General features: G+C 45.4%; 1 protein-coding gene across 3 annotated transcripts in view; it reads left to right on the top strand.

Annotated features, from left to right (window-relative positions):
- Positions 1-226: 226 nt before the first annotated feature.
- The window catches only part of EZR (ezrin), a 54,829-nt gene continuing 32,922 nt past the window's right edge, over positions 227-22,133 (top strand). The window contains exons 1-2 of one of the 3 annotated variants that reach the window (XM_089922207.1): positions 227-349; positions 1,356-1,442. In XM_089922207.1, the coding sequence (XP_089778333.1) occupies positions 1,431-1,442 (12 nt within the window). In that variant the 5' untranslated portion in view covers positions 227-349; positions 1,356-1,430. Of the gene's footprint in view, positions 350-465; positions 594-1,355; positions 1,443-22,133 lie in introns of those variants that run through there. The other 2 variants (XM_089922206.1, XM_089922209.1) reach the window with 2 other exon arrangements.

Below are 22,133 nucleotides of genomic sequence, written 5' to 3'. Positions count from 1 at the left end.
AAGGGGAAGGGCAGCGAAGCGGGAGAGGTCTTTACGAAAGTGGGGTGTGTGGGGGGAGGAGCGGGGGGAGGCGGAGGGCGCCCCTCCCCGGGTCTCCGCGGCCCTCGGGGGCGCCGGGCGGGCGGGTCCCGGGAAGGAGGGGAGTGCCCCCAGGCGCGGAGGCCGGCCGCAGCCATCTTGCCCGCGAGCCGCACCTCGCAGGTCAGGCGGACGGGCAAGCGAGCGAGCGGGCGGGGCGGTTAGGGGCGCCGCCCCGGGGCCCCGCCCCGCCGGCGACTCTCGGGAGCGCGGGCTGCGGGCGCACTGCACCGACAGCGGGGAGCGAAGCCGTCTTGTGCGGGAGTCGCGGGTGAGCCAGCCGCGCGGTCCGGGGTCGACGGGCTGAGGGGCCGGGCCGGGGGGTTCGCGCCGCGCGCTCCGCGGAGGGGACAGTGGCCGGAACTCGACGACAGGTGCGGCGGGGGCGGCCGGCGCGCGAGCCCAGGACCGGTGGTCCCGACGGGAGCCGGGCTCGCTCCGCCGCCGGCTCCTGGGGTCTTGGGCCGGTGGAGTCCCGACCACGCGGTTCTCCCTGCGGCCCAAACACACGGCAGGTGAAGCTGAACCTGCCCGCGTGGCCGCCCCGGTTGCTCCGCCACCTTCCTCTTTCTGCTCTGTCCCCTCGGGTCCCTCTCCCAAATGCTAGCGAAGCCCGGTCTGCTTGGGTGCGCCCCCTCCCTCCTCGCCCGGCCGGGCGGCCCTCGCCGCTCCCGGGCGGGGAGTTTTTTAAAAGTGTTTCTCAAAGGTTTGACGGTTGCGGTTTCAACCCTGGGGCAAACGGTTGCTTCACAAAGTGAAACTTGCAGTCTTACGGGCTCCAGTCTGGTTTCCCGAAAGCCCCGAGGAATACCTCGGGCGCCCCCCGCCCCGGCGCCCCCCGCCCCAGCGCCCCCCGCCCCGGTCCCCTCCCGGTCCAGCGGCCCCGTGCCCCTTCGCCGCCGGCTTCCCCGCCTGCCTGCGCGCCCTGCGCCGAAGTCCCCTCCCCCGCCGCCCAGGCTCCGCGCTCCCCGCCCCGCCCGCCCGGCCCCCTCCCCGCCCGCCCGGCCCCCTCCCCGCCCACCCGGCCCCCTCCCCGCCCACCCGGCCCCCTCCCCGCCGGGTGCCCGCCCCTCGCCCCGCGGTCCCCCGCAGCCCCTCCGCGCAGGTCCCGCCCGCCCGCCCGGCCCGCCGTAATTGCAGGTTGGGCGGTGACTCATCCCGGCGCCCGCCCGGCCGGTTCTTAAGCAGCAGCGCGGGGTGGGCGCCGAGTCTTGGGGCGGCGGCGGGAGCCGGAGGAGGGCTGCTGGGCGCTCTAAAGGGGTTTCCTCTGCCTCTAGGTCGGGAAAACCGTTTCAGCTGCTGCTGGAGAGTGTGTTTCCAGGAGACTGAGAAAGACCCATCAGGAACCGAAAATGCCGAAACCAGTAAGTAACCCAGTTTCTGGGCGGGGTCGGATGCTTCGGGCATTATTTTCAAGTGGAGTTACCTGGGCGAGGTGTTGGGGCAGTTTTTTTTGTAGAATAGAGCTCTTTTCTAAACGGACGAGAGGACAAGAGTAGTCAATTGTCTCCTCTCTTTGTTATTAGTTGGTCCTTTGTGGAACTCCTGGAGAAAACAAGATTATGATGCTTTTCTCTCTACAGTCTTGTTTGCGAGCCCCCGCCCCGCCCCGCCCCCAGTGGTTTGGGTCTTTTATAAAAATTAGAATCCCCATTTACGCGGTTTCGGTCTGTTTAAAATCTGTATTCTAATGCAACTTGGAAGTTTCCTAAAAAGAAAAGTCTAAATCGCAGGGAGAGTCAGGTGGCTTCCGACGGAGCACGCCAACTCCCTTCGAGGGTCTGGAGCCAGCTGCACCCCAGCTCTTCCTTTGGCGCTTTAAAGGGCATCCGGCAGAGAAGACGCTGTCCTTCTGGGGGCAGCTTCGTTCCAGTCCATTTTACGACAGGCCCGTGAAGCTGTGCTCTGTTAACCCGGGAATGTGCTGGTGGCAGCAGGATTCCTATCTGAAAGAGGTTTAGTAATGAATTTGAATTGCAGATGAAGGAAGGTAGCCCTGGAGTTTGATTAGGAGGCTCCTGGGCCCTCTAGTCCTGCACTGCCGCTGCACATCGTAAACGTCAGCTGACTGGAGCGCTGCTGTGCCCCCATCTCTGTCCCCCTGCATCTGATTATGTTGCCATCTCGGGTAGATTGTGGCCAGGCTGGGCTTTTATATAAGGCTTTCATTTAAGTTGTGGGAACGAGGCAGGTTCTTTGTGACCAGCGTTTCTTTTAGAGTTGTATCTGTCCTACCAGCTTTAACACAGGTGAACTGGTGGCTAGATAATTGGGGAGAAGATTTTGGAGTTTTGAATCACGGTGGAGAGAATATCTGGATTCATGAAAAATTGCAATAAAATACATGTGGGATTTATTTCTTGTTTTTCAAACGAGTTGGTTCTGTAGTCAGTGCTTATGTGTTTTTTCTACTGTTAAATTTTAGATTCTCTAAAAGGAGTTCTTTATTAATAAAGTTTTACTTTACTGTTAGGTTAAATAAATTACTATGTTAATATGCTAAAAGATTCAGAAGCCAATAGAGCTTTTGCCTAGGTTACATCATCAAGATGATTTATTCGTGATGCAGAAATTTTTTTTCCTACACAGAATTCTTCTTTTCATTTACAGTTTGCGATTGGCATGTGACGTTCAGGGTTTACAATTCCTGTGATATAAAACACCCAAGCACAACATCTTACTCAGGGCACAGTCCTGTGCTGTGTTACACAGAGCAGTGATCAGGAGATTACCTTTCCTGGTGTAGTTTTCTTTATTTCATTAAAAGAAAAGATGCAGAGTTCAGCTTTTAAAATATCACTCAGAAAAAAAGTCAGTAAACCTGTTTCCTGTCACTATTTTTCTTTCTCATAAGGATCTGTAATTTTTTCTATTCTTTTTCTGTCTTCTTTTATTTTGGTAGTAAAATTTACATTAACATACAGTTTACCATCTTAATTATTTTTAAGTTATGGTCCAGTGGCATTAAGTACATTCACATTGTTGTGCACCCATCACCACCATCCATCCCCAGAACCTTTTCATCTTTCCAAAGAGAAACTCTGTACACATTAAACACTAACTTCCCATCTCCCCCTCCCTCCAGCCCCTGGCAGCCACCCCTCTACTTTCTGTCTTTGTGAGTTGAGTCGCCTAGGTGCCTCATATAAGTGAGACTACACAGCATTTGTCCTCTTGTGGCTGGCTCATTTCACTTAGCATGATGTCCTCAAGATTCATCCATGTTGTGATGTGTGTCAGAATGCCCTTCCTTTTTAAGGCTCTCTTTTTATTTCTTAGGGCAGGTGTGTTTTCATTTGGCTTTGAAGTTCCTTTATGATGGATCAGAAACTTGGAAAATGTTCTTCCGACAAAGTGAAGATAGTTGCTGAACTGTTAAGGAAGGATGGTAGCCATCCTTAACTTGTAACATCTTTGTATGTTAGGGCCCCAATAACCAGAGTAAGATTTTGAAAGACTGTATTTTGTATAATATTTTCAATTATTTCCAGGTGGTATTGTGAGGTCCCCTTTTACGTGAGTCACAGCTGTTTTCCATAGGAAATTTCTACCTGCCTCTTTTTTGGTGGGGGAGGGTCTTGCAGATTTTGCCTTGTAAAATGAATACACTTAAGTCTTTCTCCAGGTGAATCCTATGAGGGCCACTCCAGAGATCACTAAGAGCTTACTGGCTGATAGGCACTTCTAAGGCTGTTATAGAGTATCTGGTTTTTGTTACTGTTGTTTTTTTGCTCCCTCGTAGATGTTAAAGCTGAAGCATCCAATAACAAGCTCTACAGATGTGTCCTTTGAACAAATGGTTATTGATTCCTATTAAGCCCAGATTAAGAATTTTGTTAGGTGGCTTCCCATGATGATTTTTAACAGGGTTGAAGGCAGACCATAAAGATGGCTGCGTCTGCATAGTCCCGGTTGAGTCTCCTCCAGGCCTCTTGAATTCGTCAAAGTATTGTTGATTGGTGTGTCTGAACAGAGTCAGTGGATGACTCTATTTGTAAAACAGTTATATAAATGAAATAATATTTACTTGCTGCGTTTTCTCTTAATACTGCTTCTGCGATCACCACTCGTTAAAGACATTGCACATCCACACGTTCAGTGAGCATCTGTCGCCCCGGCGCCAGGCACAGGGTATCGCACAGACGGTTGCAACAGATCTTGTCTTTGGGGAGCTTGCAGTCTGGGACCCAAGCCCAGACACAGGCAAACACTGGAATGGGAGCTGGAAAACCCGCTGGGAGCCATCCAGGAAGGAAAGAGGCTTAGGTAAAGTGTGACACAGCTGAGAGGAAAGCCACCGGTGCAGAGATGGGCAGGCAGACTGAGAGGTCTTGCTCCATCCCCCGGGGCGGCCCCCCGCCGGCACTCCAGGGCTGTGGTCCATTGCTTTTCCCAGCGGCTCTGGGCTCTACTCTTGTGTGATGAGTAGACTTTGAAGGAGGATGGTTTGAGGTCCAGAGGCACCACGCCCTCTGCCCAGCTGGCCGGTTTGGCCTGGTGTGTCCCTGTCATCTGGGGAGGGGCACGGGCTTGGTGCCCAGGGCTCTGGCTCAGGAAGCAGCCCTCCTGCCCACGGTTCGGCTGAGGGTGACCAGCGGGCTCCTTTCCCCTTCCTTCTTCCTTTCCCCCATACTCGCTTTCTTCATTGTGACAGAGAGGAGACGTGGGGTATCAGGAAGGAAAACCACTGCCGTCAAGCTTGGGAATAAAAAGGGTGTTGTGCTCAAGGCCAAGCTCTCTTAAAGCTGTTTTCTGAGAAGTTTAGCCTGAACTGCCTTTAAGTGGCACCCGTGGATGCCTTAGCTGTTCATTCCTAAACTGTCGATATGGAAACTTCTAATGTAAAAGTAAGTTTTCTCCCTTCAGTAGGAAAACTCTGAAAGTGTGTTCAAAATTCTGCCCTATGCCAAAATCTTAAGGTAGTTTCTGAGATGACCTTGTCTCTTGAGAATACGTAGCCTCTTCCACTAAATATTTTAACATGGTCAGAATTCACTGAATATCCTAATACATCCCCCCGCCCCATTGAGGAGCACACATGGGATCTGTTTTCCCCGTGCCCCTCCTTCACCGCACGCAGATGGTGAGTTAGGCAGCTAAGGTTTTCCCATGTGGCGGTAAGGAGCGCTGCCTGGGCTTAGTCATTTGTCGTCACGCTGGAAGGCACAGCGAGCGTGTCTGTACGTTCACGCGTTCATTCAGCAGACGTTTACTGCGGCTGGATGTTGAGGCTGCCGAGGTGAGCAGACACAGAAACAGTCCCTGTCGTCATGGATTTACAGTCTGGTGAGAGGAACAGACTGTAGTCGTAGAATAACTTGAATGTGTGCGATGGCGTGTGCATATGGGGAGTGCTCATCGGGGGTCAGGAACGCACCCCGACGCACGTCGTGACTGTGCTGAGCGATGTGAAGAGTGAAGGGGCGTCCTCCAGGTGAAGGAGGGAGACAGGGGACATACCCTGCAGCGAGGCAGGAAACAGCTACATGGGGGCTTAACTCGGGGAAGCGCTGAAGGGTTTTGACTGGAAGGAGGTGACCTGATCAGATCAGCCTTTTGGAAGGTCACTGCAGCTGCCGTACCCGAATCAGCAGGAGGTGCTGGGCTGTGGGAGGTGGTGGCAGCCTGGACCAGGGCCGGGCTGCGGGTGGAGAGAAGCACATGTGTCTGGGAGGTGAACTTGATAGGACTCGGTGATAGATCACCGTGCAGGGGCAGAGCGCGGTGTCGAGGCTGCCTTCTGGTGTCTGGCTTGCATAAGTGTTTGGATGGTGGTGCCATTCACTGAGATAAGGAACCTGGAAAAGGATCGGGTGTGGGAGGGGAGGTTGAGGGTTTGGTTTGTACATGTTGTTAATAAATTTGTGACTGTGATTGATGAAAGAACTCCTCACCTTCTTTCATTATTGTAACCGCTGCCCCCTGCCAGAATATATACAAATACCAGACTTATTAAACGGTAGTATTTTTAAATCCACATAGACTAAAAATGATCCAGCAGCTTTCTTATGTTCCTCCTGAGTGTACGTACACACTGTAGACACACGTAGTTCAAAGTTAGCATTAATTTACTACAGGGTTCCCACATTCGGTTACACGATTATCTGAAGACGTTAAGCTTCCTGATCCCTCACAGGACTGCTGAATCCCCATCTCTAGGGCTGGGAGGACTGGATGTCTGTGCTTTAGGTCCCCAGACGGTTCTGATGATTTCATAGGAAAAGGACAGTTTTTATATATTCCTCTCTCTCGGTGGGGTTGATGCTGGTGGTCGTGCGTGGGCAGCGAAGCCCAGTGCGGTTCCGGAGCCTCAGTCCAGGCGAAGGCTCTCATGCTCTCATGAAGGCGGGTACGCGGTCCCAGCTCCTAGCGCCACGGGTGCCCTCATTGGTGTTTGGAACGCGGCCGAGGTGGGAAAAAGGAGATGGGGCTCAGGCTCCAGAAAGACAGGACCAGCTGCGGTGCAGGAGAGGATCTCTCAGATTTGAGCTTCTGTCTGCAGGTGTCCAGCTGCTGAGTTTAATTTGGCAGTGACCAGCGAGCTGTCAAATTTTGGCTCTCTTTGTTTCTAAAGGGGAAAAAGAGGCCAACATTTCCTATTAAATGGTAGGGAACAAAGAGACCCCATTCCTTTGTCTTCTTTTCTTTCTTCTCTTAGCCTTCCGTGCCGGCCTCTCCTTTTAGTTACCATCCTAAATAATATTGTGATTTCTAACAACATTTTGAATAATTTTATTCGTACTTGCAGTTTGGGAAAGGAAAGCACCATCACTATTCTTAGTGAATTATCGTAGTTCTTTAATTTTTTTTTTAACTTAAACTTTTGTGAATCTGACCATTTGGAGATTCTTTGGATGATTCAATATGCCTCTTTCTTACAGTATTTAGACATTTCGACTCTAATCTGAAGTAGTAGAATTCAGTCTTTTTTCAAAATCAGTGAATGCATTTTGAATTATCCTCTATATTTTATTTAATTTCAGTAGTAACTACACTTGGGATTCTTCAACCACTCCAATCAGTTTTTAATTTAAACACTATACAACACTGTAAAACAATTATACTCCAATAAAGATGTTAAAATATATATATACTTATATAATTTAAACACTGTGTGTCTGCCACTATTAATTAAATATGGAATACTTACTGAAGAGACCAGAAGGTTGACATTATTTTCCTTCTAACATGCTTAGTATCTATGGCTTTTGATGTAAAGAATAAAGATTTTATTCCAGACTTCTGTAGTTTTTTTTTAAGAAAGAAAGAAAAATAAACATTGTGATGTGAGTTAGAGACTTCTGACTATAAAGTGAAGTACTTAATATATAATTAATATACATAATTTTTCTAAGTAAAAATGCAAAGAGCTGTAAAAAGAATAGTTTCATAATTAATTTATTATATTTACCTGTACTTTGGCAAGCCATTTAGTTTCTGTGAACCTCAGTTTCGTCATTTGTAAAATGGAAGTAAAAAAACAAAGTTTTTAAGTGAAAAGAACGTGAGATAAACTGAGATAGAGCTTATACCTATGAAATCCAAACAATTTATATTCAGATGCTGTAAGCTTTATTTCCTGTGTGCTCTTTTCCCCTGAAACATATTTTACAAACGTTTCAGTGCAACCTGTAGCTAAAGCTAAGGGCTTTAGTTCCTGAGTTGCTATAAACCAGGTAAAGTTTGTCAATAGATCTTCCAAGGGAAACAGCAACGTGAAACATTTGAGTTATTTAGTAAAAAGGAACACTTTATCTCCTTCTCATCCTCTATGTCTTCTGTGTCTTCTAGTTGTCAGTATTCCCTTGTAGGTCACATGGGTTCCTTCCTCATTTATTGAAGCCCTATTATATGCACTAGGTGCCAGGTCTATAAAAATAAATAGGATAGGTTTTTGCCTTGAAGGGATTCTCAGTCTAATAGGGGAGTCAGATATGTAAACAAAGAATTGCAGTGCAGTATAGTAAGTGTGGTAATAGAGATACAGAATATTGTGTACCCTAGAGAGCCAGGGAATGCCTCCCAGCTGGGTGAGATTCTTCAGGTGGGTGTTGAGGGGTGCATAGGAGTTACCCTTCTGCCTTTGGGCACTGGTGAATTCAGGCAGCAGCAGTGGTCAGTTCTGTTTTCCTTGGATTATGATTCACATTGCATTCTCCAAGACCTTTTAAACACCTATAGATAAACAGTAACGCTGTTTCAAAGGAAATGTGCATTAACATAATAATTATCTTTTTAACCTAATATACTTGAGAAAACAAACCTTAAAAGCAAAATGAAAATTTTCTGACCTTGATCCGACTTTTATTGATAAAGGATGAAACTGTAATAAACAGTGTGAGACTTTGCTTTCCATTCTGTTAAATTTGAAGTCACTTTCCACAACCTAATTTTCTTTTCTGTTTTTGCCTGAGAGATGATCAGTTTGAAACTGTCAAGACCAAAAAAATTGTCATATCAGATACTGTAAATAATTGTTTTTACTTCAGGATGGGGTAGGTAAAGGCCACATCTGGCTGTGGCCTGTTTTTGCGTGGGCCACCTGGCTAGGATTGGTTTTTTACAATTTAAAGGGATTTTTCAAAGCAACAAGAACATGCAGCCGGTGCCAAATACGGCCCCCAAAGCCTAAAATACTTACTGTCCGGCCCATTACCGGAAAGATTTGCCAACCCCTGCTTTAGGATAAAAGTAATTGTTGTTAAGCCTTTGTTACAACCTTGTATATATTTAATGACTAAGCTAATAATATTTGGAAGCGGATCCACCCCATTGGTTCCAATTTTTAAAAATTTTTTGCTAAAGTACAAAGAACCTGTTCTGTTCGTCTGCGTCCAGTGCGTCACAGGCCTGAGCCTGGACGTGTATTGTGAGTGCTGTCACCAAGGAGCAGGCATGGCTGGGGCTGAGGTCATGTTTTAAACAAGGCTGCTGTTCCGCGCGCGGGTCTTGTTTCTATGGAGAAGGTGGTAGTGTCTTGTGTCCCAGCTATTGTGTGATGACAGGTTTCTGGCGTATGCTAAAAGAAAGCAATTTGTACCTGGTGTTTGAGTTGGAAAGAGAATGTTAGATGAATGAGTTGTGTTTTTATCACTGATCGTTTAAAATTAACTATTGTCTGTGTCTGAAAGTTTGAGTGTAGATAGTTTTATAATTTGATCCCCGATTGGAAGAGCCCCTCACTGTCTACCCCTTGCTGCTTTATGTACTTCAACTTATTTCTACCCTTAACAGTGATAGATACTTGTTTCTTCGCTTTCTATCTTTCCTGGCCACAGAGTGAGAAGCCAGGTGGTTTGGGGGAGGAGAAAGCATCGTTATCTGCTTCTAGAACAAACTTTAAATGCTTTGCCTTATTGGCAGATAAATACGGGGAAGGAGGATGGGCGAGCAGGTGAACAGGCCTGCCTCTGAGTGCGCGACCTCGGGCGAGCATCCCAACCTCCCTGAGCCCTGCTTCCTCATCTGGGAGGCAGGATCCGAGGACCTGCCTGGCACAGAGGACAGAGTAAAAAGGTGGCCGACTCCACTTGTAACTACTGAATTCTAATCCGATTAAAAGCTTTCATACCTCATGATGGGCATTTTCTTTTTTCTGACTTAGACTAATGATGCAGTAGATTGGGCCTCCCCTTTCTCCTGCTCCCACATCCCTCCATAAAATTCCTTTGTCCATTCAACAAGTAGAGTACCTACTGTGCGCCAGGTTTTTTAGGCCCTGGGGATACATTAGTGCACAAAAGGGGAGCAGTACCTGCTTTCAAGACGCCCGCACTGTAGTGGAGAAGACAAATACCTGCTGTCAGGGAGTGGTGGGAGCTGAGGTCAGTTCTCATCCCGGCTTTGCCAAGAGGTACAGGTAGTTTTGTTCTTTCCACTGACTCCTGTTGCGTGAAGAGTTAAAGCCGTTGGGCAGAGTGATTTAGGAATGGGCAGAGCGACTTAGGAAGGGGCAGAGCGTGACATATTTTTGTTTGTTTTTTGGTAAATCACTCGACATTGCACCACGAGCCAAGGTGATATTTCTCCAAGGACCTGTTTTCACCTAGGTTTGGTGATAAGTATATCGTCGTTTGCCATACCTGCTTGGATTCTTCCATCATTTCTCAAGCATGTGGTTTGGTGAAATTTATACTTTTTGAATAATATTTTGCCTGTTGTACCATTATTGCATCTATAGGGTTTTTTTTTTAATAAAATAAGTCTTAGAAGGATATCCAGTCTTATTCCTTACTTTTTTTTTTGCGGTATGCGGGCCTCTCACTGTGTGGCCTCTCCTGTTGCCCTTATTCCTTACATTTTTAAAGAGAAAATTGAATCACAGATCACTTGAAAAAGCTTAGGACAAATTTTAAATTGAAACCACTTCTTTATTTGTGAAAATGTAATATGTATGTTAGCCTAGTATCCTTGTTGAGATGTTTCATTGCCTTGGTTACATAATTATGGATGTTGTTTCTTGGGCGTTCAAGTATCTGCTTACATAATACATTGCTATTTGGGCGAGACACTTAAGTGGGACTTAGATGGGGAGATAAGGTGGGGAAAACTTGATGTCTATTAAGAAACTGGCCAAACAGGGCAGTTTGGAAATATAATGGGATGACAAAGCTCCAAAGGGCATTATATGATTTGAACAAATCAACTGTAAAAAGAGAGTTTTGAGGCAATGGGGAACAGTTGAATATTGACTAAACTTTAAATATTAAGGAATAGTTTTTAATTATGTTGGCTATGATAGTGGTGTGGTGGTTTTATATATGTGTATGCTTATATATATATGTGTGTAAGCTTAAAATATATTCATATTTAAAGTCCATTAGGGCTACATACCAAAGTGTTTACAAGTGAAATGATACACAATGGTCTTAAAATGTGCCAGCAAAAAAAAAAAAAAAAAAAATGTGTTTTAAGTGGTAGAAAGAGTAACTGAGTCAAGAATGCTGGAAGAGAAGTAGCCGTGTCATAGGTGGGTGCAGAGCACGCTGCAGCTCATCGCACTGTTCTCTCTGCTTTTGTGAATGTTTCGAATTTTTCAAAATAAAAAGGTGGGGGTTTTTTTGTTTTTTTTTTTTGCGGTACGCGGGCCTCTCACTGTTTTGGCCCCTCCCGTTGTGGAGCACAGGCTCCGGATGCGCAGGCTCAGCGGCCATGGCTCACGGGCCCAGCCGCTCCGCGGCGGCATGTGGGATCTTCCCAGACCGGGGCACGAACCCGTGTCCCCTGCATCGGCAGGCTGACTCTCAACCACTGCGCCACCAGGGAAGCCCCCAAAGGTGGTTTTTTAAAAGCACATTATAGGGGTGGAAGGGAAAGATGCTGTCACTTTTCAAATCACCAAATCCATGAGTCCCTAGAGAGAGAAAGCGGGAAGGGACGCTCCTTCCCCTGGGGTCTGGGTTCCCAGGGAGCCTGCCCTGCCTGCTGCTGGGTCCCAGGGAGCAGTTCTCCATGGATCCCCGGAGCAGAACCGCAGTTCTTAGACCTTTGGTGTTCTGATCAGATGAGGGACTGATTTAATCCCACCTGGGCCCTCTCGCCCTCCACACACCTTTTATTAAAGGAGAGCTCTAGTCAGAATTGCAGTCGACTTGGAAACGCACAGAACTGTTTTTTCCCGGCTAGTTCCAATACGGCTCTGTATTCCCACGATTTTTTTTTTGATGGGGGAGGGGGTGACCCAGCTAGAAATAGGTCATTGTCTCAATAGCAGCATTCTCAAAGCTGAAAATTGGAAGTGAGCACACTCAAGTGTGGGGCATTACTTAGTGGAATTGGATGCAGCCGTTTTAAGAGATGAGTATGCAGTCTGTGCTGGGACTGGGGATGGGGGCAGGCTGTGAGGGGCTGAGACCCTGAGTAAATGCAGCAGCCCATGAGCTGCAGGGGCGAGGTGGGCGAGAGGATTACTCCCAATCAAGGAATTAGGTGCATAATTCTAATCCCACTCGGGATGTAGCATACTTGATTGGGACAGAGTACAAATTGAAGAGGTCTTTTTTTCTTTTAAACTTCATATAATTTCAGAGAGTGGTTTAAAAAAGCATATATTCAGTTGAAGTGGCTTATTCGAGCAGATTTTGTTAGCTGGCTGATTTAGCTTGGACTTTTAAAAAATAAAACTATTGGGGTCTTACTCTCTATTTTTGATAGATAGCAAAAGTAAAGACTTTTTGGTCAAGTTCAAATATATCTTATCTAAGCTCCTTATAGGAGAAATGTTCTTTAATACTGCGAAATATTACGGCACATGTGATCTTAACTAGGGGCAAAGATTTATTTCAGAAATGACGCAGGTTTAAGTATGGCTTATTTTATATGCCCTTCCCTAAAACAGCAGGTTAGCAAAGGAATTATGTTGTTTTGACACTTTCATTCTTCCATAGGCTTTCCTCCCACCAGATTAGAAAACTCTTCAGAGACTTCTAAATTTACAAAGAAAACAGTCCACTCCAGGTGGAATGAGGTTTAGTCTGTAGGCCTTTAATTTCCTATGTTTTACGAGCCTGGAATTAAAATCCATCGTACCGTGTGATAGCCCTCTTGGCCCTGTCCCTTACTTTGCATCTTTTATGGGATCCTAAGTTTGTGGATATAATTAACCTCACTTTTCAGTGAACTAAATCGGTGCTGAAATATGTATGACACACCTAGTAAAACTGAAATGACATACTACAGAATCAAGACTTCAGAAGCTTATTAGATAAAGTGACCTTGAACGATAATTTATTTTGCCTCCCTTGGGGCGGGAAGAGGAGAGAGGGATAATGATTATTTGTGTTTCTAGAAAGGAACAGTTTCTTTAGCAGAATGTAACATTCTCTGATTATGTATTTACCCCTTCCTGTGGAAAGTGGTGTCCAAGTGTCCTAGTTTAAATTTACACACAGAGTGTATGTCATTCCCCTGTGTGTAGAAGAAATCAGTTCCTACTTACAGACACTCCCCAAAAAAGATCTTAAAAATCGACAGCCAATAGGTATTAGGAATATTATTTTTACATGCCATTAGCAGGTAAGGAAATCCCCACCAGTGTTGCCCCGCAGCCCGGATTTGGAACTTGGGTGAGAATGACAGTCCTTTCATTTTGTCAGATGCTTGGAAAGCAGTTTCTTACTGCCTTCCATTTCCTCCTTCCAAAATTAGTGCCTTAGCCTGGTGAACAGTGGGGAGGGCTTAGCACAAGCTGTTTCCCAAACCCCGGTTTTACAGTAGAGGAGGGAACTGTGACCCTCTTTTTAGTGGGACTGTTCAGAAAGTTCCCTTCCAGCTCTAAGGTCATGATTTTTCTCTAGTTATATTGAGCACAGACAGGACTGGTTTGTTCACTTTTTGTATTGCTAAGCAGGCTTGGCTGACAGGAAGTGGGTCTGGGGGCAGGAAGTGGCTTACTTTCAGAGGCAAAAGGAGCTGTTTAGAAAGACTTGGGAGTTCATTTCATGTTCTCGAAATTATGCGATAGATATTAGTGGATCTGAGCTCTTCCTATCTATATCTGTCTGTATATATACTTCACATAATTTTCACCCTGGAATTTGAAAATACAAACTTTTCAATTCAAAAGTTTAAAGTCATTGACTTACATTGAAAGATACAACTTTAGGACTAACATGTAAGAGCTATACAAACATAAACAGTTTTAGTAGGTAAGGAAATCGCATGAGCCTTTCTAGGCCGCAGTTTCTCAGCCTTTAAAAGAAGGTAGTCAGACTAGGATAACTTTTTACCTCTCACCAAGCAATACCCATTTAGAGTCACCCTACGAAACAGTTACCCCGCCTCCCTTTTTAAATTATTCTGCCTAGAACATATACATGTATATAACATGAAAACAGGGTATACAGTATAACATAATGTAGATACCCGAAACAAAAGTTGTTGGGAAATTCCAAGGCCCAGCTTTCATGTCTCACTCTGCCCTGTTATTGTCCACAGCATATTAAGGACTTAGCTTTTACACTGTAAGCTTAGCCTAATGGTGGCGGAGGAGAGAGCAGCTTGGAAAAGGAGATGAGGGGTATGTAGTGTTGGTTTTCATGGTTACCTTTAAGTTATCCTCAGTACTCCTTAAAGTGGTACTGAATTCTCTGTAAAATGAAGTAAGTGCCTACCCTAGGGCGTTGCGATTCTCGGAAGACGTGAGCTAAGAAACTGCTTACAGCTATGTGGTTCATAATAGAGTCAGGTTGGCTCGTTTGACACTGAACTCTGTAGTTATGACCTTACTTTTCATTAGCGATTAGCAGCTGGGCGGACACTGATCCATGGCTGCTTTTTCACACCTGGTGGAGAAGGAGTGGGCGGGGAGGGCAGGATTGTTGGACTCCCAAAGGTCCACGACCTCGCCTGAGGCACTCGGTTGTGGTAGGTTAATTCACGTTCTTGATAGATAGCACCTACCGGGAATTTGGAGTTATTCTCATCAGCTGTGAGCCTCAGTCCACACGGCGCAGAGCTTGAATTTTCCTGCTGGGGGAGCGACCACAGCCACAGGGGCTGGAGTATCTGGAGCTCTGAGATGGACAGCGGGAGGGAGGCTGGGAGCGGCTGACACAGGCACCCCCGCTCCTTCTCGGTGACTTTCCGGACACCGTAGCCCCGGGAATAGCACCGGTCCGTGACTCCTGGGAAGTGCGGATAACAGGAACTGCGGGCCAGCACTTCGACCTCCTTAGGAGTTGTCTCGAGTGGACTCTTGTCAGCCCTAACATTCGATGGTTTTATCGTTCCTGTTACTAGGCAATAAAAGGCTGGTGTATTTATTATCCTGGTATCGTACAATTATATGAATACTTGATTAGAATATGAGTTTGTGTCTGTGCTGCCCATCTGTCTTGGTTGGCTGTGCTACAGACAGAATGATGGTGCGCGGAATTCTTACTGCACCGCCTGGCACTTTGTGTTCTGATTAATTCCGTAGACTTTTTGCAAGATTTGTGGAGCTAGATGGCCAGTTTTCTTTGGCATTTGATAATTTTTCCTAAGCCTAACAAGCCATTTTCTTCACCTTCACTCAGTTTCTTCTTTAACCTCAAAAAAGAAGACTAGGGCTTCCCTGGTGGCGCAGTGGTTGAGAGTCCGCCTGCCGATGCAGGGGACGCGGGTTCGTGCCCCGGTCCGGGAAGATCCCACATGCCGCGGAGCGGCTGGGCCCGTCAGCCGTGGCCGCTGAGCCTGCGCGTCCGGAGCCTGTGCTCCGCAACGGGAGAGGCCACAACAGTGAGAGGCCCGTGTACTGCAAAAAAAAAAAAAAAAAAAAAAAAAAAAGACTAATTTTAAAAAGTTATTATCCATTGGCGGTCGGGTTTGCCATAGCGTTATTAGTAAGATATACTGTTATTCACGCCTTCTGTAAAGGTCAGTAAACCTCAAGAAGCCTGGTGTTAAGAGCTCGAGCTTACGCATGTACCCCTGAAGTTTCTAACTTTGAGGCCAGCTTGCCTTCAGGCACCTGGTGACATGTGGATACTGCTGTTGTTGGCAGCATTTTAGAGAGACCAATGCCTCCTTCCTGACAGCAGAGTTGACGTCTGCCAGTACAGTCAGTATCAGGTTACTACGGACTTGACTCCAGTTAATGAAAGGTTGTGTTTTAAGAACCACATTTCTATTTTACTTGTCTTCTCTCTGTACAGTGTTTTAATATTTTGACATTGGTTTTTCTTTTGACCTCTCCATGCTTAAAGGAATGGTGCACAACAGGGTGTTTTCTCAGCTGCCTTTCTTGAATAGAAAGGACACTTTAAAGTGGACACACTAAAGTGTCCACTTTAGAAGTTGGACACTTCTAAAGAACTGCGTGCTTATTAGAAACTATAACGATGTAAACTATGGTCATTGGATTTTTAATGGCAACTACTTTTATAGAATTTTGTTGTTTATATAAACAGTGTTACTGGGAGCAGTGTTGCACATTTAACTAAGACGAACATTCATTTTATTTAATAGATAGAAACAAACTTATCTCTATTAGCCATTACCGTGACAGCCTGTAAAGGGTTAGTGATATGGACAGAGAAGAGCTAAAAATCAAAAATTCCATTGCCTTTGGGGCTTTCCAACTTTGCCTTCTAAATTGGCTAAATTCACAGGTCTGCATTTCTACATTAAGCTGATTAAGGTTTGCTGAGTTACTGGTAATGTTTTACGGAGGGTGGTTATTATTTGTAAATGACCACTGTGTGTCATCGCTAATGCTGTGATTTATTGAGTTGCAGTATGTTCATGAGACTGATTTTTATCTTAAAGATAAGGAGATCAGGATCCAAAGAGAGTACAAAAATTGGCATCCCTCTGTAGAGATACAGTTTCATTAAGAAAAACCTGCCTCTGCGAGTTTAGGTCTAGTACTGAACGAAAGTCTAGTAAAGGTATTTTCACATAATGGAGTATAAATAGTAGCAGTGCAGACGTTAATCTTGCCAGAAGGAGTTGTGGCCGTTTGCTTGTTCAGGATCCTAGCCTAGCCTCTTTCCCTGAGGGCAGGGTCTGTGTGGGTGTGGCCTTGCTTATGAGATGGGAGGAGCTGGAGATGGATGGGCCCATCCCAACCTCCTGAGTCAGAATCTCTGGGCCTGGGGCCCAGGAAGCTGTTTCAACAAGCTCTCCAGGTAATTCTTTTGTGTGTTCAAGTTTGAGGAGCACTGAGGGCCTGGGGAGAGTAGCATATGAGATGTGGCTGGCCATGCTTCCTGTGCACTTGCTAACAGACACCAGCCTTCATGAAGCCTGTCTGGTATTGCCGCAGTGAGCAGGGCTCTGGAGGGGTTAATGTTCATCCAAGAAAGCAAAATTCAAAGATAGTGTTCCGTTAAAAAATTTTTTTTCTGGTACTTTAATTGGGTGCTGGGCGATGACGAGTTCGGCACCAATTGGAGTTAAATGTGAAACAAGACTCAGTTTGCTGCTCAAAATTTACAAGAGCCTGGGCTCTCCCCTCTCCCCCGAGCGGGCTCCTGGTTTAAGGGAAGGGGCTGACTACAGTTCCTGCGGCTGGAATGACTGCTGGCCTCAGGGGAGCGCGAGTGTGCACCTGGAGGAGACGTGTTTCCTGCTGTGGTCACAGCGGTTTGTTTAGCAGCTGTGGCACCTTCCTGAGAACGTAGCGTATTTTTACTCACAACTTAAATGAAACAGTGAACTGAAGTTGAATTTTAGTTTTAAAAAATTAATTTTCTTTCATCTTTGTTTGCCCCTAAAATTGTTTTCTTATCAATTTGAATACCAAATTGACCATAGTCTAGTTCAAATGACTTGTTTTCTAGCTGTTTCATATTTATAATCACTAAAGTAACAGAGAAAACAGTAAGATCCTCAACCCAAATGTCCATCAGCAATGAATGTATATAGAGACAAAAGTGAGATATCCAGATAGTGGAATATAACTTGGCAGTAAAAAAAAAAAAAAAAAAAGGAATGAAGTGCTGATACGTGCTACAACCTGGATAAATCTTGAAAACATGTTAAGTGACAGGAGCAAGTCACCAAAGACCACATAGTGTATGATTCTGTTTCTATGAAATGTCCAAAATAGGGAAATCTGTGGAGACACAAAGTAGATTCTTGGTTGCCAGGGTTGGGGGGAAGGAGTTACGGGAGTGAGTGCCAGCAGGCGTGGGGTTTCTTTTTGCGGTGATGAAATGTGCTAAAATTAGATAGTGGGATTGGTTGCATAACTCTGAAGTTGCTAAAGGCCACTCAGTTGCATATTCTAAATGGGTGCATTTTATGGGATGTAAGTTACATTTCAACAAAGCTCTTGTAAAGAGTAATGACTCAATGATGAAAATCAAAATACAATGTCGTCTCAGTAATTATTCAATGAAGTGAACCAAGGTAGGAAGAAGGTTTTATAATTCATTTCAGTTGTGAGAATTTTTCCTCATCATACTCCCCTGCGTTTCTTCCCCCATTTGTGGGAGAAAGTTTACCATACTACTTCCTGTCAGAGCCTTTTGAAGTATTTGAAAGGTCTTACCCAGATATTTGAAAGCTGTAGAAGTTGCTGAAGTGGCACCTCCAGAAGAGGGCGGGAATGTTGGAAAACAGCACGGCCACTTTAAATGACCGTGAAAGGTCAAGCTCTCAGTGTAATCCTGGCAGTGCTTAGAGAGTTCTACTCAGACTAATTTTTGAGTAAATGCAGGTGTGATAATACAGGGATTAATCTGTTATCACTGAATCCACTGCCTGCAATTCAAACATTCAGATGTTACTCTTTGAATTTCCCTTTCGTGGTTTTCCTGATTCCGCGTACATAGGAAAATCACTGCAAACTTTTATTTCCCCTGCAGTGTCCTGGCTACTAAAATTACCTAAACCTGGTTAGTCTAAGAAGATGTAAAACAGCTGCTTGTCTGTAAAGTGTGTGGAAGAACTGGTCTTGAACTTTTCCCTCCTGTCTTGGTCTTTAGTATGGTGTGAATTTATTCTGTAAAAAGTGTGATGGGGGCGGGAGGTTTTCTTACACGAAGTTTAAAGTAGTTCAGGAGGAAGTAGACATTTCTCAAAGGAAAAATTGCAGGACTAGGTTTATTTACCAAAATGAGGAAAATAAGGAGTGAGATAATTTGACAGCCAAAAATTCAGCAATCGTACGTGGGTTAGAAGTAAAATACAGTATTTTATTGTCAACTCGGTATCTTTTCTACATCTCTCGGACGTTTAGAAGGCGTTTTAGACACCATTTTGAAAAAATTAAACCGAGAAGACTCAAAAATCATGTTCTTCCTAAGAGCACCGTGAAAGATACTCTGGTCCTTTGGGACATTCCATGGGGGCCTGTAGGCAGAAGAACCTGGGAGACCTAGACTGAGGCACCACCTGGGAATTTCACAACTTGCATTAATACGGCAAAGACTCTCAAAGCCTTTCAGTTAAAGAAAGAAAGAAAGAAAAAGAAATAGAGAACCTTAACCTGTGTGACCTGAAAATACTGCCTTCCCACCCCCCATGCTTTGTCCCTCTCTCTTTAAATTCAGATAATTTTGCAGAAACTACACAGCCACTGATTTGGTTGGTGTCCGAAGCCACTCCTATAATTAAGCTACAGAATGTTAGAAGATCCCTTACAGATAGAGTCATTTCCATTTTATAAAGGAGCTGGGAGTGCCTCCTTCAGACTGGGGCTAGGCCCGGAGGCGATCCTGCCCACCGCCTGCTGTCAGGCCTGTGTCCCGTGATTGCCCAGCAAAGCGGGGACGGTGGATTTATTTGATTTTAACAGGGCGAATTGTTATTGAACTTATATTTTTAAAAAAACAGCTTGGGGTTTAACACCTTTAATTCCCTTTTTTATTGGAAAAAGAGCTGTCCGTTGCATTGGAGCAATAAAACCTGTACTATCGTGTGTCTGGTTAGAGAGTTACATCCTCGTCCTTGGAAATGTGAAAACAGGTGTGAGCTTTTCCTTTGTCCATGCAAACAGCCTCCCAGCCGGCTCGTAATAGTGGCACGTAGTTACTTATTTTCTTACGAACCTTCCCATTCCCTCTGCACGTGCACAGCTCTAGCTCCGATTGCATCTCACCTTGGGCCTTTGGACTTTAGACCGAGCATTTCAGAGCTGGAAAGGACTCAGGTCATCTAACCCAGACCCTCTCTTTGCAGATCAGGGGGCTGAGGCCCCAGGGAGGAAGGCCTTCGCAGGTCACCGTGCCATGGGGCCTCAGGGCTCCCAGGCTCTCGCCCACTGTTCCAGGGATCAGTGAATCTGGCTGGTCCTCAAAATCACTTGAGTGGCTTTTAAAAAATACAGGTTCTTGGGTTGAGGCCCAGAAACTCAGGTGTTTGAGAAGCTGCTCTGGGGATTCTAATGCTTAGTCCTGAAGGACTGGGGTGTGTGACATCTATTTGAGGGCCACCTATTTAAGTCATAAGCGGCAGCGGCCCCCCCCCCCCGCCCCCCGCCAGGAGGCACTGATTGGTGCCTCGAAGGCATGCACGGTGCCGACCTGCTGGAGTGCGCTGGGAGCAGAAGGTGAAAGCTATTATGGTTCATCAGCCTGTTGATGGTAGTTTTGAGCTGAGCTAACCCATAATGAGAATAGCAAATAGAATTTTTAAAAGAGTAGATTATTAAGCAGAAGGAGATTAGGGAGTATTACAATTAGGTATTCGTCATCTTCATTAACTAAGGCAAAGGTAAGTAGGTTTATGTGTTGAATCCTGATATCAAACGAGATACGCGTTATATAGTTAAGTGGTCTGGTGCGAATACCTGTGAAACACCAGTCATTATATTCATGAAAAAAAAATGCCTGGTGTTTTGCTTAAATTTAAGAAGCTTTACTGGCTAGTTTCATTAGTTCTTGTTTTAGAAATAAAACGAAATTCATTGCTATTTTTGTTCTTAGGCATTTGTCTCTTGCATATACTGATATTTCAGTAATAGATCAGAAACCTACCTCTCTTATTGAAATGAAAACTCCTACTAAGCGGGCTACTATCAGAGGCAAAAAAGATTTTTCTGCTGAATATGGTCAGTGTGAAAAACACACAAATACTCATTAAAAACCTCATTTTCCTCAAGGGGTTCAGACACCTTCAATACCAAGTTTTGTGTCTAGGATACATTATCTTACTCTAAAATGCTGACCCAGTATATAGCTGTTTAAAGAAAAACCTTGTTATTTTAAATCCGTAGAGTGCTATGTAACTCTCATACTGAAACTTACGAATTTCCATTATAAATAGTGGAGTACGATTATGTCTGGTCCCTTTTAGATTCTAACATTTTGGAAACTCTAACTACAGCTTTGTGCCATAGCTTCAAAAGGAGTAGCATTTGGAGGAGAGACATGAATTACTAAATTATCATCTACACCAACCACATGGTTCTCTGTGTGTACGTAATGGATTGGGGTACGTGGGCAGAATTAAACTTTTATCACCACTGCCCCCACCAAACAGAGCAGAACGTTAGAAAGGGTTTCAGTATTTTGACCAGCCTGGCATAAACATTGCCCTTTTGGTGGGTAGATTTTAAATGGCTAACTGCATACTGTACACACCTGTACCGCACATTACTATGTGATTTTGCTGCCTTCAGAGAATATTGCCTTTGAGAAAAGTGTGTGATCTAGGGGGAAATACGAAGACAATAAAAATTGCAAACCATGTGCTTTTCTCCAGCCTTTGCACGTGGTTTGGGTTTGTGTGGTGATACGTTTTACCCTGGACCTCCAGCTTTTCGTGGGACCACTCTCACATTTATCATGCATAACCATATCATCCCACTTTATTTCTGTGGCACCACTGCAAACACGAGTGCTAGCTTTTTCCAAGTACACACTGAGTTCCCTAAAAACAATTGAGGGGCTTCCCTGGTGGCGCAGTGGTTGAGAATCTGCCTGCCAATGCAGGGGACACGGGTTCGAGCCCTGGTCTGGGAGGCTCCCACATGCTGCGGAGCAACTAGGCCCGTGAGCCACAACTGCTGAGCCTGCGCATCTGGAGGCTGTGCTCTGCAACAAGAGAGGCCGCGATAGTGAGAGGCCCGCGCGCCGCGATGAAGAGTGGCTCCCGCTTGCCGCAACTAGAGAAAGCCCTCGCACAGAAACGAAGACCCAACACAGCAAAAATAAATAAATAATACCACATATTGTAAAAAAAAACAAAACAGAACAAAACAAAAAAACCCAGTTGATTACCAAGGAAACCTAACAGGATAATAAAAAGGAGAGTTGGGATTTAGGTATGTTTCCTTAATATCGCCAAAGCCTGATTTCTTCTAAAGCCCCTGGATAAGTGGACCAAAACATGAATATAAACGGTCCTGTCGTCTGAGTAAATGTTCCATCTTAAACGTTGATGGAAGTTTATGCTGTATCTCAGTACATTATTACAGATCTATAAAGTTTAAAAGAATCTTAATAGTCTTTCTAAACATGGACCAGCTTAACATGCTGCTGATTTAGGCAGTGCCGTGCTGCGATCCTCAGGGTAGGAGCATCCCCTGTATCCAGAGGGCATTTTGGGGTGCGTGTGTGTGTTGGGGGGTACTTTTAGAGGACTGGGGATGCCTGGTGTTTAGTGGGTGGGCTCGGGGATGCTAA

Source organism: Delphinapterus leucas, chromosome 12 (assembly GCF_059928025.1).
Source record: "Delphinapterus leucas isolate spDelLeu-1000000601 "Yukka" chromosome 12, BTC_Dleu_Yukka2, whole genome shotgun sequence".
NCBI classification, from domain to species: Eukaryota; Metazoa; Chordata; class Mammalia; order Artiodactyla; family Monodontidae; genus Delphinapterus; species Delphinapterus leucas.
This window is presented reverse-complemented; position numbering and strand designations above follow the sequence as displayed.